The sequence below is a fragment of the Phyllostomus discolor genome, chromosome 10, assembly GCF_004126475.2.
Source record: "Phyllostomus discolor isolate MPI-MPIP mPhyDis1 chromosome 10, mPhyDis1.pri.v3, whole genome shotgun sequence".
Classification (NCBI taxonomy): Eukaryota; Metazoa; Chordata; class Mammalia; order Chiroptera; family Phyllostomidae; genus Phyllostomus; species Phyllostomus discolor.
In genome coordinates, this window is record NC_040912.2 from 21,218,705 (window position 1) to 21,234,863 (window position 16,159).

At 34.5% G+C, this 16,159-nt stretch overlaps 1 protein-coding gene across 2 annotated transcripts in view; it reads left to right on the forward strand.

Moving 5' to 3' along the window:
* Positions 1–16,159, forward strand: part of DGKB (diacylglycerol kinase beta) — a 601,974-nt gene that overhangs the window by 320,849 nt on the left and 264,966 nt on the right. For both annotated transcript variants that reach the window (XM_028525894.2, XM_036010554.1), the window contains one exon: positions 11,948–12,012. In XM_028525894.2, the coding sequence (XP_028381695.1) occupies positions 11,948–12,012 (65 nt within the window). The remainder of the gene's footprint in view (positions 1–11,947; positions 12,013–16,159) is intronic.

The window sequence follows — 16,159 nt, forward strand, 5'->3', positions numbered from 1 at the left end:
TTGGAGCAAAGTTGAATTTAAAGGATGACCCAATCTTCCATTGGTTTTCATATTTCCCTTGAACACAACAACTTATATTACCATTGTCAGTCCATCAGTCTCTAGCGTCTCTAACCTCTCCAGTTTCAACAGGTCTCACTTCTTTCTCTTCCGTTATGTAGCTGTCTTGATCTTTCCTTCCTTTTTGTTGACACAGCCCCATGAGGCATGGCCCAGATAAATAATATTCCCTTTCAGTAAGTAGCCCTCTGGGGATTGTAATTTTATTTCTATTCCATTTCATTTTATTATTTTACTTTATTGTGGAAAGAACACTACCATGAAATCTACCCTCTTTACCAAATTTTAAGTGTGCAATATGTTATTGACTCTAGGTATAATGTATAGCAGATCTCTAGAGTTTATTCATCTTGTTAGATTGAGCTTTTATGTCCTTTGATTAATAACACCCCATTTCCCCCCTCCCTAACCTCTGGCAATCACTATTCATTCCACTCTTTGATTCGATGAATTTGAGTATTTTTGATAGTGCTTTTCTCTAGAAAATTGGCTGAAAGTGTATCTGAACTGCACTTTTGCAGCATATGAGGGAGTAAAAGGAATTAAGTGGGTAAAGAGAGGAGGTGGAAGTTGGGAGTCCTTGTGAGTTAATAGGTTGTGTTCTCTCACAAATATAGTTGTATCCTTTATGACCTTTAAAGGTTATATATCTTAACTATTTGCCAGTATAATACATTTTTGGTGGAACATACAGTACTGAATCATGGGTAATAACTGCTTAAGGAAGGCATGTGAATGATACTTTATTGTTTCAGATTTTATTGTCCCTCTTACTACGAACTTCTCAGGAGTTCATGACCTATGGGAGGCATTGATTAAAGAAATGCTTCTAATATTTATTCTGTGCATCTGTGTAATCTGTATTACACTGATAAATATGATAACTGTATTTACTTATCTTTTGAACAAGCCAAATGGTGAGACACTTTCCCTTGCATAAAGACTAGTCCTGCATGTTTAGGTTGGAAAACCACGACCAACTATGTTAAATAATACTGAAACGATATTTGATGTATTTTTTTCATTATGGCTTTTCCCTCAGGGCTTTCAACTGAAGCCATCCACCCTGCCCCAGCCCATAGCTCCCCCCTTACCCCCCACCCGGACTGCTCCTGCCTCCAGTGCAGTCATTTCAACAGGCTGAGATGATGGCCCCTTTCTCTGCTGCCCCTAGGAAGGGCCTAGAAGTCTGTTTACCGCCCTGTTTGAAAGTAGTAAAAGCAGACTAACAGGAGCAGCTTTTCCTTAAAAGTTTAATTTTTTTTAGATACGAAATAGATCTTACTTTGTTTCTTACATTAGAAGCAAAGTAATTCTATCTCTGATGGCTTTTGCAAATTCACTTACCAATATTATTCATTCATGGGGATGATGTCATAGCCCTTTATCCTCTTTAAAGTACAGTTTTACTGATTTGGGACTTCTGTGGTCACTTTCTATGATATTCTCTGTAGCATTCAGGCATGAGGTATTTTTGCTGGGGCATTTTGGTCTCATGTTCTTCTTTTCTTTTTTCTTTTTCTTTTTTTTTAAACTTTTTGAGAGAGGGGCAGGGGGTAAAATAGCTGGAGAGAAACATCAATGTGCTGGAGATACATCAATCAGTTGTCTCTTGCACACCCCTAACTGGGGACCCAGCCTGCAACCCAGTCATGTGCCCTGACTGGGAATTGAACCAGGAATCTTTCAGTTCACAAGCAGGCACGCAACCCACTGGACTCTTGTTCTTCTAATTTAAGTTAACATAAATTAGAAGTCTGTGATTATGGTCTCAATCTACTGACTTGCTGATTTTTATTCTCTTCAAAGACTATGATTACAGGATAGCAAATTTATATTTATTCTTGAGAACAAAGCATGAGCACAAATGTCATGTATTATTTAATGAGAAGCAGCCAGCATCATTTTGTTCCCTAATATCACCTGGCAAACACACCATTATTTACATGAAACCTGCCATTAGAGTGTGAATAGAATTTTGGACACAAGGAACTTCTCCTGTTTTGCTGAATAATATTAGTTATTTTAGGAAAATTGGGATGCTGATGGCATTAACAACAATTAATGTTAGAATACTTTATCAACAAGAATATCATTGAAATAAACATCAAGCGAAATACCCACACCGCTGGGCTAAATGAGGAGGTCACAACCTGAGAGACAAAAGACTAGTCAGCTGCCCTTCTGGCGAGTAGCATAACCTCAGTCAAATCCCTTAAGCAAGCATATATTATTTTTCAAAAATAAAAATATTAATACCTGTCCTCTTTCTGTAAAAAAGTGTCAAATATCTAATTTAGCAAAAATAATGAAGTCAAAATATATAATTTTCCTGAGAAGCCTTTAGAAATCTCACAGCTCTGTACAAATAAAAGGTTTTGAAATTTTAACCATAAAGTAAAATAATTGAATGAACTTTTTCTCTGATATCATAATTACATAATTTGCAGACTCCCTCCCTTTGTGTTTTCAGAGGAATGAGATGTTGGGAAGTGGTCCCCTATGTTGCAGTTAAGGCTGTGTTTGGCTGCCTGGAGCGACGACAGTCATAAGTCTGGGGCTTCTTTTTCACACAATAGGACATCTGGTGGAAGTTCACAGCTACCATGGTCATTGAGCTGTTTTAAAGGACCAGGCTCCTTTTTTTCTTCCTGCAAGCCTCAGCAGTGACTTTTATCCTCATGTTTTCCAGTTACCTGTTATACCTCTCAGACATTACTCCCACGTGCTTGCAAGTGTGGTGGTGGTAGAAGGGGACATCTAGTTTACCATTCCTAGCTACAAAGACCCAGGGAATTTAGGGTTTGTTTGTTTCCTTACTTGCTTATTGACTCGGAAGGTGGCTGCCCATATGAAATGAGAGTTCTGTTGGTTAAATGCTGAGGGAAATAGATATTAGGAAGGCAGCAAGCAGTATCTAACACAATTTTACCTTATTAGAACTAACATACCTTCGATAGGTATACAGTCCTAGAAGCAATATTTTGTAGTAAAAAAGGGTGAAATCTTCCTACAGTACTTTCCTGTGTATGTATGTGGAAGAACAGAGAGTGAAGACAGAAAGAAAGGAGAAGAAGGGGAAGACAGGAGGGGAAGAGAGGACAGGAGAAGTGCAATACTCTTCAGTGAATTTCTCACCTAGGATGGAATAAACAGAACTGATGGTGTCACTTTGTGATGCCATATTGAAACCTACCTAAATATTAGTATCAATTAGTTTTTAAATATAAACAATATAGCCATATTTGGAAATCATTTCTGTGATACAGCTAAAGTCATTATAGAAACAATTCTTATGGCCTTTCAAGAAGGTAGATTACATGAATATAAACCATGTATTCTGGTTTATGTTTTAATTACTCCAATTTGATGCCTTACACTGAGTTATGCACACTTATGAACCCTCAGTTTTTTCTCTACACTATTTACATTATCTATTCAAATGGGGTAAACACTATAATTGCACTCTGTACCTGGTGTTTGGTGCATCATCGGCACTGTTGACATTTGTTGACTTTATGAATATTTTATAGAGAGCTTTCCTTTCATACTCTTTTTGTGAAAATTACTCTAGTTCTAGTTTTGCTTCTAATAAACAAGTTATCTACCTGCCCCAGTGTTATTCTCTGTGGGACCCACCCCTGACCCCAGTCTCATAGGCAGGTTTATTTCCACTCTGACCTTTGATATGCACTCCTGTTCCTTCTTAGAGACAGCACTTAGAAATTATTTTCTTTTCTAAATCTCAATTCCCCTCCTCCTTTGCATCCCTCTCCACCCTCAATCCCACCTACTCACTACTTCTCCACCCCCCCCACCTCACTCCAGTTTCCTGTTTGCGCTCATACCATGCTGGTCATTCCCAACACCAGTTCAGTCACTGGTCCTGTCAAACCCAGTGTTGGCTTAGACTGATTTTGCAAATGCAATAATTATGCCTAGTTCGAGATATTATGGGAATGCTATCACATTTCCACCACATCGGTATTCAAAGACAACAAGAGTTTTGTTGCAGATTTGCTGAAATTACACCTAAGCACTGATACATTGGTAGCTTTTATCAGATTGAATGAATATTATAATGACCAAATTAACCTCAGACATGAATGGAATTGATGGATCCAACCTTTCTGCTAATGAAGAAAAGATAGATTGATTGTAGAAAATATTATATATTAATAAAATGCTTAGGGTTTCCAGAAACAAAACAGAGTTCGGCATTTAATTTACTGTGAAATAAACCATTGAAGATACATGATGTTGACTTGATTTTTCTGAATTTGAAATCTCAGGCAAGTTTAAAGATAGTAATAAATATATTATTTTAGTATTTAAATTCATATACTTTATTTTTTTTCAAACCGGAAAGGAAAACTGCAAACTATGGAAAGAATTTTCCTACAAAGAGATCAAAAGTATTTAAAGAAGCACATTGGAACCCTGCAACATTCAATAGATACTGGTAGAATTTTTAAAATACTCTAGGCCTATAACCACCTCAGTTAACCTTTCTTGTAAACATTTTCTAGTCAGCTGATACTTAAGGAAGTGGATTGATTTTATGTTAAGATGCCATCAATTTGTTCTGTAATACGTTACTCCTAGACTAGCAGTTTTTCTTTGCCTAGCACCCAACCAATGTAATAATAATAGCTTTATGTTTCTGTTTACTGTCAGGATTCATGGTACAGGATAAAGATCCTCACAAGAATGATATTGAATTAGTATTAACCTGAGAAGGTAGCTACGGACTCCCCATTTTTCAAATGAGGAAACAGCAGCACAGTTATGGCATGAATATAGCAGGACTGAGGCTGTCAGATTGCAAAGCGTGTGCTCTTAATTACCAGCCACCTAGCTATGAGCAAGCCCCTGCCTTCCTTGTTCTAGTAAATCCGTCCCTGTCTTGTGTCCTTACGGCTGAACATCATGCTCAGTGTTCGATTCCTCATGCCCTGGATCCTGGCCTGCTTTCACAGGCTCTGGTGCTCTAGGCCTAAATGTAAGAAGTGTGTTTACTTCTCTCTTGTCAGGCACGGAGAGAGTATCTTCCCTTCATGTCAACAGGTACCCTCCTCCGTAGACCCAAATCGGGCATTCTCAAAGAGGTGTGACTCTATCAGAAAACTCTGAAGGGGGATGTCTAGGGTTTCTCTTTGTAGTCCTGCACTGTGATACTACCGTTGCTCTTGAGAAACCAAGGTTTACATTAGAGTTTGGGCAAATTAAATCAGTCTAGTGGCGAAACACTGCATCACCAAAATGATGAACATTTACATGTAAAATATTAGTCTACAGTTTTTTTTCAGTAAGAATTTTGACTTAAATATTACTTTGCTATTTATGCTCAAACTTCTGTGTCTATATTATATGATTACATACTCTTTTTTCAGTTCTGACTTTAGGTGCTATAGAGAGATTAACTATTGTTAAAACTATTATGAATTGGGCTTTTATATATTAAAACATAACTAAAATGTCCTTTGATCGTTTCTCATTAGGAATCAAAGTTAAATTGTAATACCAATCATTATACCTCTGTCACTTTTTGTAGTCTGCATTGTTTCTTTCATTCGAGATTTCTAGGCCTTCAAATCTAGGAAGTTTTAATTAAAAGAAGCACTTTGAGAGAAATTTAGTATTTTTCATTCAGTAAAAACAAATCATAAATCTGCTAAGTAGAACAGAATTTGTATTTAAGGGAGCCTTTTGCCCTGGCTGGTGTGGCTCAGAGGATTGAGTGTGGGCCTCTGAACCAAGAGGTTGCCAGTTTGATTCCTGGCCAGGACACACGCCTTGGTTGCCCACCAGGTCCCGGTTGGGGCGTGTGGGAGGCAACCAACAGCAGTCTCTCAGTCTCTCCTTCCTCTCTCTGAAAGTAAATAAATAAAATACTTTAAAAAGGGGATCTTTTTGATCCTAGATAACACATAGTTGTGATAATAGTAAAGTGTATAGTAAGTCTGTCATTCTCTTTACAACTTTGTTCACAAAACTTAAGGTTAATATGAAGAAACATAGATGTTTTCCTGCATTGCTAAAACCATATATTGTATTTAACAAAGATCAAGAGTGGGATTTCTGATTTAGATCCTCTTTTTGACATATCTGTCTAGACTCTGAGGTCAACTATTTTTTTCCAATAACATGAATTAGTCTTCTTGGTTTTTTGATGACTTCTGTATGAAATATAAAAATGACAGGGATTTTTAATAAGATTATTAAAAGAACTAAAATCTTATTTTACTATATAATTTTAGGTATGTGGTTTCTATTTAAAATTGAAACTCAGACTAATTATTTGTACATTTCATTTTACTTTTACCATAATCTCTTACAAATTTAATAAACTTTTATTTAAGGAGATGAAAATATAATATTTAAGTCCCAATATTTATTTATCAGAAATAATATTTCTAAAAGCTATGTTATTTTGGAATAAAGTAGCAATCTAGGAAGCAGCTATAATGACATGCTTAGCAATAGTTATAATGATTAACTCAAAGTCCATGCAAAAAAATCCTGAAGTTAAAATTCTAAGTTTCCATTTCTTTTCAAAATATGAAAGGGGGAATCAGCGAAACAGGAAGGAAATTCTAGGGGCAGGCATGTTTTTACAGTAAGAAGTTAAAGTTAAGAGTTCGACATGGTAGAAAAGAAATACTGAATGAGAAATCTAAGAAAAGTGAAATGCACCATAAAATAGCACAGCCTAGTCATTCCGTGTAGAGCGAGCAGCCCACGCCTTGAAGGAGGCAGTTTGTCACTGCCCCAGGTCTGTGATGTGTAATAGGATGGCCTAGCCATTAACAGTACTTAAAGGTGATGCTGTATATCAGTTTTAATGAGACAAGGAATTAAATTAATCTATTAATTAAATTAAATCTATAGATTTAATAAAGTACTCCTTATGCCAAATCAGTAATTTTAAATTTAAAATTTTAGTGCATTGCATGTAGTGGAAATATATTTATGTGGGGATACATCATTCTTTGATAAAGCCAGAACATTTTGTGTGTATATTCTATAATCTCAAAATATAAAGCTAAGTTTACAGGTGCTTTTCAGTAAAAATGGCAACTTCAGCCCTGGCTGGCGTAGCTCAGTGGATTGAGCGCGGGCTGCGAACCAAAGCATCGCAGGTTCCATTCCAGGTCAGGGCACATGCCTGGGTTGCAGGCCAGATCTCCAGTGGGGGCCACATGAGAGGCAACCACACGTTGATGTTTCTCTCTCTCTCTTTCTCCCTCCCTTCCCATCTCTAAGAATAAATAAATAAAATATTTTTAAAAGAATAGCAACTTCAGTTTCATTTTCTGAAATAAAAACTCCATTTCAGTTGTTTCACTTTTACAATGAGAAAAATTATTATTTATTTCCAGGTACCAAGTAATAACTATTTTGTTTAAGAAATTCAAAATTTTATACATACATTTATATGTATGTACATTATACTTAATTTACTTATATTAATATTGTAGTGTCTGTGTTGATTGTCAATTATTTACCATGTATTTGGTGCCTGTGCTTCATCGACTTCTCTGTTCTTACACAAAGTTTGCCATTCTGCTCTAAGCATTAAATCGTAAGGACTACAACTCCTCATTCTGGATTGCTACTGTTGACCTCTCTAGGTCTTCTCTCTACTCTTGCTCATCTTGCTCTTTGCCTGGCAGTGTCCAATGTGGACATTACATTCCTTTTGCCCTCTTGTTTCTGATTGACTAGGCCAGTTGAAAGCCCCAGCAAAAGATGGGAGGGAGGGAGGAGTAGGGTTAAGATACTTGCATTCCTGGCGTTCAATGGGAAGTCACTTGCAACTGGATGTTTTATTTTTTTCCCTCTTAAAGCCATTGTCTCAATGTTACTCTTTCCTTCTGGGTCTAGAAACTACTTTCTCACATTGTCCTGAAGGATTAAATGTAGTGACAGATTCCATTTACTTATCCTGGTATTCTGCATGATCCTATCTGCCTTCCCCCTAAAAGAAAAATCAGATAGTCTTTTAATGAGAATAAACCTTCCTCCATTTAGGATAATGCACATCCTCTAATTAGAGCCTATCTCCTGGTTTTGGTTGGAACGATGATGATGTACCTTCTCAGTGTAAAGATACCACATTCCCTAAGGTTTCTTCATGAATGGCGGGAGAGTGGGAAAATGCTAATGTGGGAACAGGCCTCATCTCACATACAACCTTGAATCTTCCTTCCCTCTTCAACATGGCCATACAGTGAGGCATGGTTCTTTCCAATTTTACTGAATAATCAAAGGGAAAAACTTTAAAATTTGAAAGTAAAATTTAAACTGAACACAATGTATAGCTTTTCAAGAGAAAGTAGTTTATAGCAATTTCATTTAAAGAAATTAAATAATTTGTGACAATTCTGATCATGATGAAGGCACCTCTTGGCAAAAGTCTCCTTATTGAAAACTATGCTTTTGTATGTGTCTCTACCATTCAGAAAATCCCATATCCTACCTCAGAAATCAGCTTTATTCTAACACCCATCTTCTTGAATACAGTGATGGAACAAGCATAGTATGACAGACAGTTCTATTCCCAAGAAAAGAAGTGTAAGGTAGAAAGGAGTTACCAATTCCAAGCAGTGTTAATCCTTAACTTGATCACATCTTTACAAACTTTACTTGATGCCAGGAAATAGGTTCTGATATCTTTAAGAACCATGACTCAGCCCACTAGAGATTATTTCATAAAAATTGCTATTGTGACTTACATAGAGAGAAAAAACCTAGAGGGATCACAGAAAATACTATTTCCATAATGTCATTTGCTTTCCCTCTTTGAATGAAAGCCATAATTACTATACTAAAATAGATTTCTATCTCTATATCTTTATATGTTACTTCTGAACCAGTAACAAACTATTTTATTATTCTAGTTTATAACACCTTTTCATATCTGGTTGTACTAGAGACACTTTCCCTATTTATTTTATTCTTTTTATAAATCTTGATTGCTATTCAGAAGATTTATACTTTTAGATGGCATTCAGTATCATTTTTTTCAAGTTACTCTTGCTTTGAGTGCCCAGCCAAAATCTTTTGATATTGGGATTAGATCTGACTTGACACATAAATTTGGGGAATATTGGAATATTTCATAATGGTGGGTCCTATATTTTAAAAAGATGTATTTTCCCACTTAATTATGTTTTCTCATACAGTTCTTAGTAGGATCCAAAGTTTCCCTCACGTTAAGAACACTATTCCATTTGCTTACATAATACTCTCAAAATACCTTCTCCTCAATACTTTAAAGTGATATCAGTATCCCCTTCTAAAGATAACAAAGCTGTGACTCACAATAAATAATTTATTCAAAGTTACCAGTCCTAGAAGTGAAATCTGTCTGAATTCATAGTTCTTCTATTTTAGAGTGTGGAAGTGATGGCAATTTAATTTCTGTTTTCTAAAACATGCGATAGGGACAGGATGGGCAACATTTATATAAAAGAAATCAATGGCACTATTTTAGCTTTTTCTTATTTGGTCTCCTTTTAGAGAATCCAAATATGGCTGCTGGATAAGTTTCAGCATTTGAGAGTTCTCTTTCAAGCCCCTTGGGGTTATGCCAGAGGCAGGCCCCATGAGAATTTGGTCTGAATTCTCATCCAAATGAACACCTGCTGTCATTGTTCCTTATCAATCCTGTAGTCAGCGACGCCAACTTTCTTTTTGTGGTGGAACCCATTCAGCACAAGGAAAAGGCACACCAGTGTTCCTCAGTGGTGTTTATTTTTTTCCCTCTGTTGACTTCATGAGCCATTGCCCAAGTATGTTGGAGGTAGAACTAATATTAAGTTTGCCTTTGGTTGTTTGGTATTCTATGTTTCCCCGAGTCTGCTCAGTTATAATCCAGTCTGCCTACATGATGTCCTTTTGATACTCTGCGCTTCTCTCTCATTCGCTCTCTCTCCCTTTCTCTTCACCTACTCCTCCTCCCCCTTCTCTCTCTCTCTCTCCTTATCTCTCTCTCCTGTTTATCTTTTTATCTTCCTTGGGAAAGGAAGAAATTTGTTATTGCAAAAATGTATGCTTGTAAAGCAAAATGTGCTACACAATCTATGTTTAAAAGTCTCAGTTCTCTAAATTTGCAGAAACAAATAATTTAAGCAGAAGTAAATTCAGTGATAGTCTCCCTATGGATAACTAATATTGATCATTCATTCTTAGAACTTAATTCATATTTCTTTGCTTTTGCTTTACTGGACTGCTGGAGGTATGCTTTTAATTACGAAGTATTCTAAATTGATTTTGAACCCGATTAGAGTTAAATTCAAAATAAATGATTTTTAAAAATTAATTAATGACCATGTTGCATAATATATCATGAAAAGCCTAGCTGAGATTTTTTTCTGTAATTTCATACCACAACAAAACAACTTCACATTCTAAAATAGAATATATTTATGACTTATTAATGAGAATATTTTTACATGAATTCTGACCTGAGCTTTAGAACTAGTGGACCAATAAAAGTGAGCCATCTTGATATTCCTGCTTCTTAGCAAACAAGGAAGTTGACCATGTATATATAACAAAGTTATATCTCAGAAAAAAACATAGAGGGATTTTTGGTAACTTTTTAAATAAATGTTGTTTTTTTATGTAGCTATCTATACCTTTGTATTCTTTTCACCTGTGGATTAGTTCAATTACTCAACGATTTTTAGAGGATAAAGTGTACAGAAAAACACTACATTTCTGTCACAGCTCTATCTTGTAGGGAAAAGCAACTCTCCACCATCTGCAGTGGGCATTGGTCCCTCTCTTGTGCCTCATGCTTTGTTATGCATGAATAAGCACATTAGCCTTTTCATTTCATTCATTAGACTTTTAATCCTTGATTAGTGTTTTCAAAATTCTCTCAAACGCACAGCTTCTTTATTTTCTTTGTGTTTGGTTTTTCTTTTTCATTTATCTCTACTCTGAAACAAAATTAACAGTTAATCACAACAATAGCGCCGTTGCTATTGAGATGACTGGTAAATATATTAGTTTCTCATTGGAGTGATTAATCATGTGTAGATGAAGAATGGGAAAGTATCTCCTTCCTTGCAATAACAGGGGCTACTGTTTAAAGTCAGCAAGAACAGTTTGTGCTTGAAAAGCTTGAATCACAATATTCCAGCAATCTCCCACATTCAGTGGGATTCCGTCTCATAGAAACTCTGAATGGATTTCCTGAAAGGAAGAAACATCCATTAGGATTCAGAACTCACCCATTTGGGTCTTAGAGCCTTGTTACACTTGAAACCAATTCTCCAAAAGTAAATTTTTCTCTTTGTTTTTTTTTTTCATTAAGCAAGATAAGATACATATATCAGAAAGTTGCTGTGGAACAAACAATAATTATACATCCAAACACTCTTAATAACTTTGAGGTTGTATAATATATTTGCCTTTACCAGATATGCACCTCATACTGTCTTTTAACCATAATTAATTTCAAAGGACTAGCAGCTTTTCTTCCTGATCATTTCTCCACCTAGATTACTCTTCCAGCTCTGGTATAACAGTATTTTCAACTACTTTTTATTTAACATTTATGTCCAGTGCTCTATCTTAAACATACTTTGAGGCCAAAACCAGTTGTTAAAGGAGATATATGAATGAAATAGAAATTAATTCCTAGAAGTAAATATGACAAGTGACCAATGGTGGCATAAATCATGCTTGCACAAAATTTACGTGGATTATACATTTTTGCCTAATTTCAGAACATCCTCTTGGCAATGACATTGTTAAGAAAAAGGTTAATTTAAAAACATTATTTATTCACATTTTTTCTCTTTTAATCTTTTTTTCTACAAGACGGTAGGGTCATAACTATTCTGTTTTTCTTTTCCGTTTTTCTCCTTAGGATGCCTCCATTGCACACAGATTCCACATCATGAGAGAAAAACACCCAGAGAAATTCAACAGTAGGTAAGATAACTTCAAATGATGAAATTGTGATTATGGTTCCTATTGATAAATTATATCACAAAAAGGATCACTATGTGGTATAAAGTACTCATGCTTCACATGTTAATGGAATAAGGCTTGGTGTGTAAGTATAAAGACAAACGTGTAAATAAATTCAGGTTTTCCTGTTAGGTTTTAATGGGATTATAATGGGAGATGCAATGTGGCCATCTCTAGTCCATTGTCATGTGCTGAAAAGAAAGATTAAGAGATACTGAAATTTTTACATGGCTAAGTAAGAAAATTTGATCATCCCAAATATCAAAGAAAAACATGAGGTTCTGATTCAATAATGCTGAGTACCTGTATATTATACAGATATCATATAAAGCCTCCAATCATTACACTGTCTGTCCAATACTGGCCTCAGCTAAATGGAAAATAAACCAGAGAAATACCAATCCTCATGAAGTACTTTAAAATACTTTCTTCAAGAAAAGAAAGCCTTGATGACCAAAATCAATTTTGTCACTATAACAATATGTGAATATTCTTCCCCCCAAAATGTAGACTTTGACACTTTTTCTGGTATTTAAGGAAATAGGGACAACTATGGTCTTGATCTTTCCCATTTCTGGAAGGAAATATGGCTATTTCCTCCCTATTCACCTGGAAAAAATGGGCCAAAGAAGTGACTCATCTTTTGTTTCAGTTATACCCATTTTTACTGTTCATTCCATGAAGCTACAAAATCATATATACGCATATACACATATTTGTGTACATATAAATGTTCAAGCCAAAGGATCTATGGCCTCTGTATTTGGTTAGATTTATATTGTGTCATGATGTTAGAGACCACTTATTAGGCAACTGCCTCTGAATATTATTGTTTATTTTAATATTATCACATACTAGCATATTGATATAATTTTCTTCCATAGAGGTTCATAAAAATAAATATTATTAAAATGTATTTTCAAAATTATTGTAGATTTTTCTTAAATCTAAACTTTAGTGTACTACTTTATATAAGAATCATCATATTAAATAGTTTCATGATTAGTGAGATCCTATCTGACTTTTTATTAAATTTACCTATTTAAGTGTTTTACAAAAACATATCAAAACTTGTTTCTAATACCTACCTTAGGTTTTGCCTTGAGTTCTTTCTTACACTACAAGTCATAAACCACGGAGTTACAGTTTTCTTTTTCTCTCATTGCTCAGATAGCTACAAGTTGTTTAAAAGAAAATGCAAGAAGTATATGTATGTATATGTGTGCACAAGGTCTTTAGAAGGACTAATAAAATCTTATAGCTCTGGTCCCTTTCAGAAAAGGGAATGAAGTGGTTGGTGGAGATTGAAATTTTATTCTATATTTTTGTGTATTGTTTGAATTTTGTGCCATGCATATCATAAATTTAAGTGGAAAGCACTCTAATTATAGATTTGCACCTGTGATGTTTCTTTATAGCTAGAAAAAAGAGACATTTCATTTCATAAGATTTAATTTTATTTTATTAAATATACATAAATAAATCGATGTAACTGAATATGCTTGACTTTATAGCAGATTTTAGCATTTAATAATACATTTTGAATGTCCTAGAAATGAACATGTTTATTAATGTACATAAAACCATATTATTGAATCGACTAGCCTGTGCTTATTTAATGTCTTTCTATAAAGCACTCTTGTGTCAGTAATCGTATTTTAAAATATGTTTCAAGCAAAAAAAGTGCTGTTTGGAAAATTCAGCATGCAGTGTACCCCTTCAGGATTTTCACAATTTAATAGCCCATTAACAGCTTTAAGAAATTCACAGGAGAATAAAAGTTTAATAATGTTTAAGGCATTTTTGCTACAAACTTATTCAGCAAAGAGAGGAGGGGGGGAGAGAAGGAGGGCGAAAGGATAATTAAAAGCATAGAGAGGTGTATCAGTATATTTATGTGATTCTCAAAATTTGGACAGCCTACATATAAGAATGCCAGTGTTTAAGATCTTCCTTCATGTCAGAAGCTAATGCATTTTGTTCTCTATAATAACTTTAATTCTTCTTAATAATAAAGACATTATTCACATATATCTACTTAATTTTTATTATCAATTTCAGTACTACTTAATGTCATTTCTCACTGCCCACTATGTGGTTAGATGTCATTTACACCCATGTTTGTACACACTAATGTGCTTATAAAATGTAAAAACCATATCTTAATGCAACTTCCTTGTAAATTTGAAGCATGAGTAAATCTTGGTTGTATAGTTTAGAGGGGATATTTCATTTGGAAGAGTAATAACATAGCAAATACTTTCACCAGTTTCTAGTGTCTGTTCAAAGAATGCCAGGTGTATAGTAAATGCCCGATGCACACCATTAGCCAACCATATTTGAAGATAACAATCAGCTCTAAAATTACATACATTACCAAGTTAATTAGACATATTCATTTTGATCTAAATGTTTGAAGATTAAGCCTTCACTCAGAATTAGAAACATTTAGATTATTCCCTAAACTATAATGCAAAATATTTAGGACATGGAAATATTCAAATAAATTTCTAGGAGGAAGGCATGTGAGATCCAGTGTGTACACAGGTTCATCCTTACAGGGACAGGTTTCCAGATTTCAACACTGAAGCAGGTGCAGCCATAGCACTCTTTTATATTTTCAAGAATTTGCAAATGGTTTTTTTTTTAAGTAGTCCTAATAACGGTGTTTCAGATCAGGTCTCTTGTCAGAATAAATCATATGCCATTAATATTATCCTCTAGCATGATCACCTTGAAATTCATTTATATTTTAAAGAACATGATGTTTCTAACATTATCTTAAGGAAATTAATTACCAAAATATATAGTTCTCTCGGTGCTTCTTATGACAGAAATTGAAAGACCTGGGAAAGATAATGATTTTTCCAGTGCTTAAGAGAGTGCTAGTTGAGAGGTTTATATCGTATTCTCTTCGAAATTTCTATGTAAATCTAAGTTAATTGTTAAAAGGAATTAATGCTGTTTAACTTTCTAAACTTTAAGATATTCTTCAATCTAACTGAATTTAAATAAATATTTTTGTTCTTTTAGATTCAAAACAAAATAATCATTAAAGAATTTATCCCTGTATTCAAAACCTTTAGTACATATTTGTTTTTAAATTATTTATAATATTTGACTATTAATATATACCATTATACTTTCATTCTTATGATACACATATGTCACACTTTTTCTGATTCTATTTAGGTAGAGGAATTTAATTCTTGCTTTAAAAAATATTGGTATTAATAATTATATACCATAAAATATGTATCTGTTAAAACGATAAGTATAAAGGCTAATAATAATTTTGGGAAAATGCAAAACTCTGTTATTCCATGAGTAAAACCATGACAAAGACTTTAAATGATATGCAAAATAGAACTACCTCTAAGGAACTTATTGGTGGTCTGACAAAGATGTCTTAATACTGTGGGCATAGCTTGTTTTCAAGGAACCAGTTCAAATTCTTCATAGAGTTCTAGCAACCACTGATGACCAGCAGTAGTCCAGGAAGACACTATTTCATTAAGTCCACACCAGCTGTTTTAAAGTATCTGGTCTGTAATTTCCTAAATGAGACAACAATGCTTTTCCTAGCCCCCCACCCCTACCCCAGTTCAGAGGCATGTATGTGCTTCAGTTTTGCACTGATTTCTGCTTTTTATGAGCAGGTATAAAACTAAAAACCTGTAATTGGTGTGGTTATTTAAATAAGGCAATTTAACTGAAAATCAACAGAGTACTTTGCTATCAGATATGTTAGAGGGTCTTGCTGAGAAGACCCTCTAATGTGTGAGGAGGCAAAATAAAACTAAGTTGATATAGTACACTGATCATTTGATACCAATATATTAATAGATCCTAATTTTAAAAGAACCCAAGCTTTCCAAATTATCCAAGAAATTCATAGACTGCATTAATTGAGAAAATTTCCTCTGTTTTAAAATTACACTCATTCTGTGGATGTATTCTAGATTTTTCTGACAGTAGGCTCTGTGAGACCATGGAGTAAGGCTGTATCTGGGGTGCTAGTATCTTCACAGTACATGGAACATAGTTAACCCTCAATAGACCTTTACTAACTTTATTTACTAAATTATTTATTATTGAGTGGTTTGTC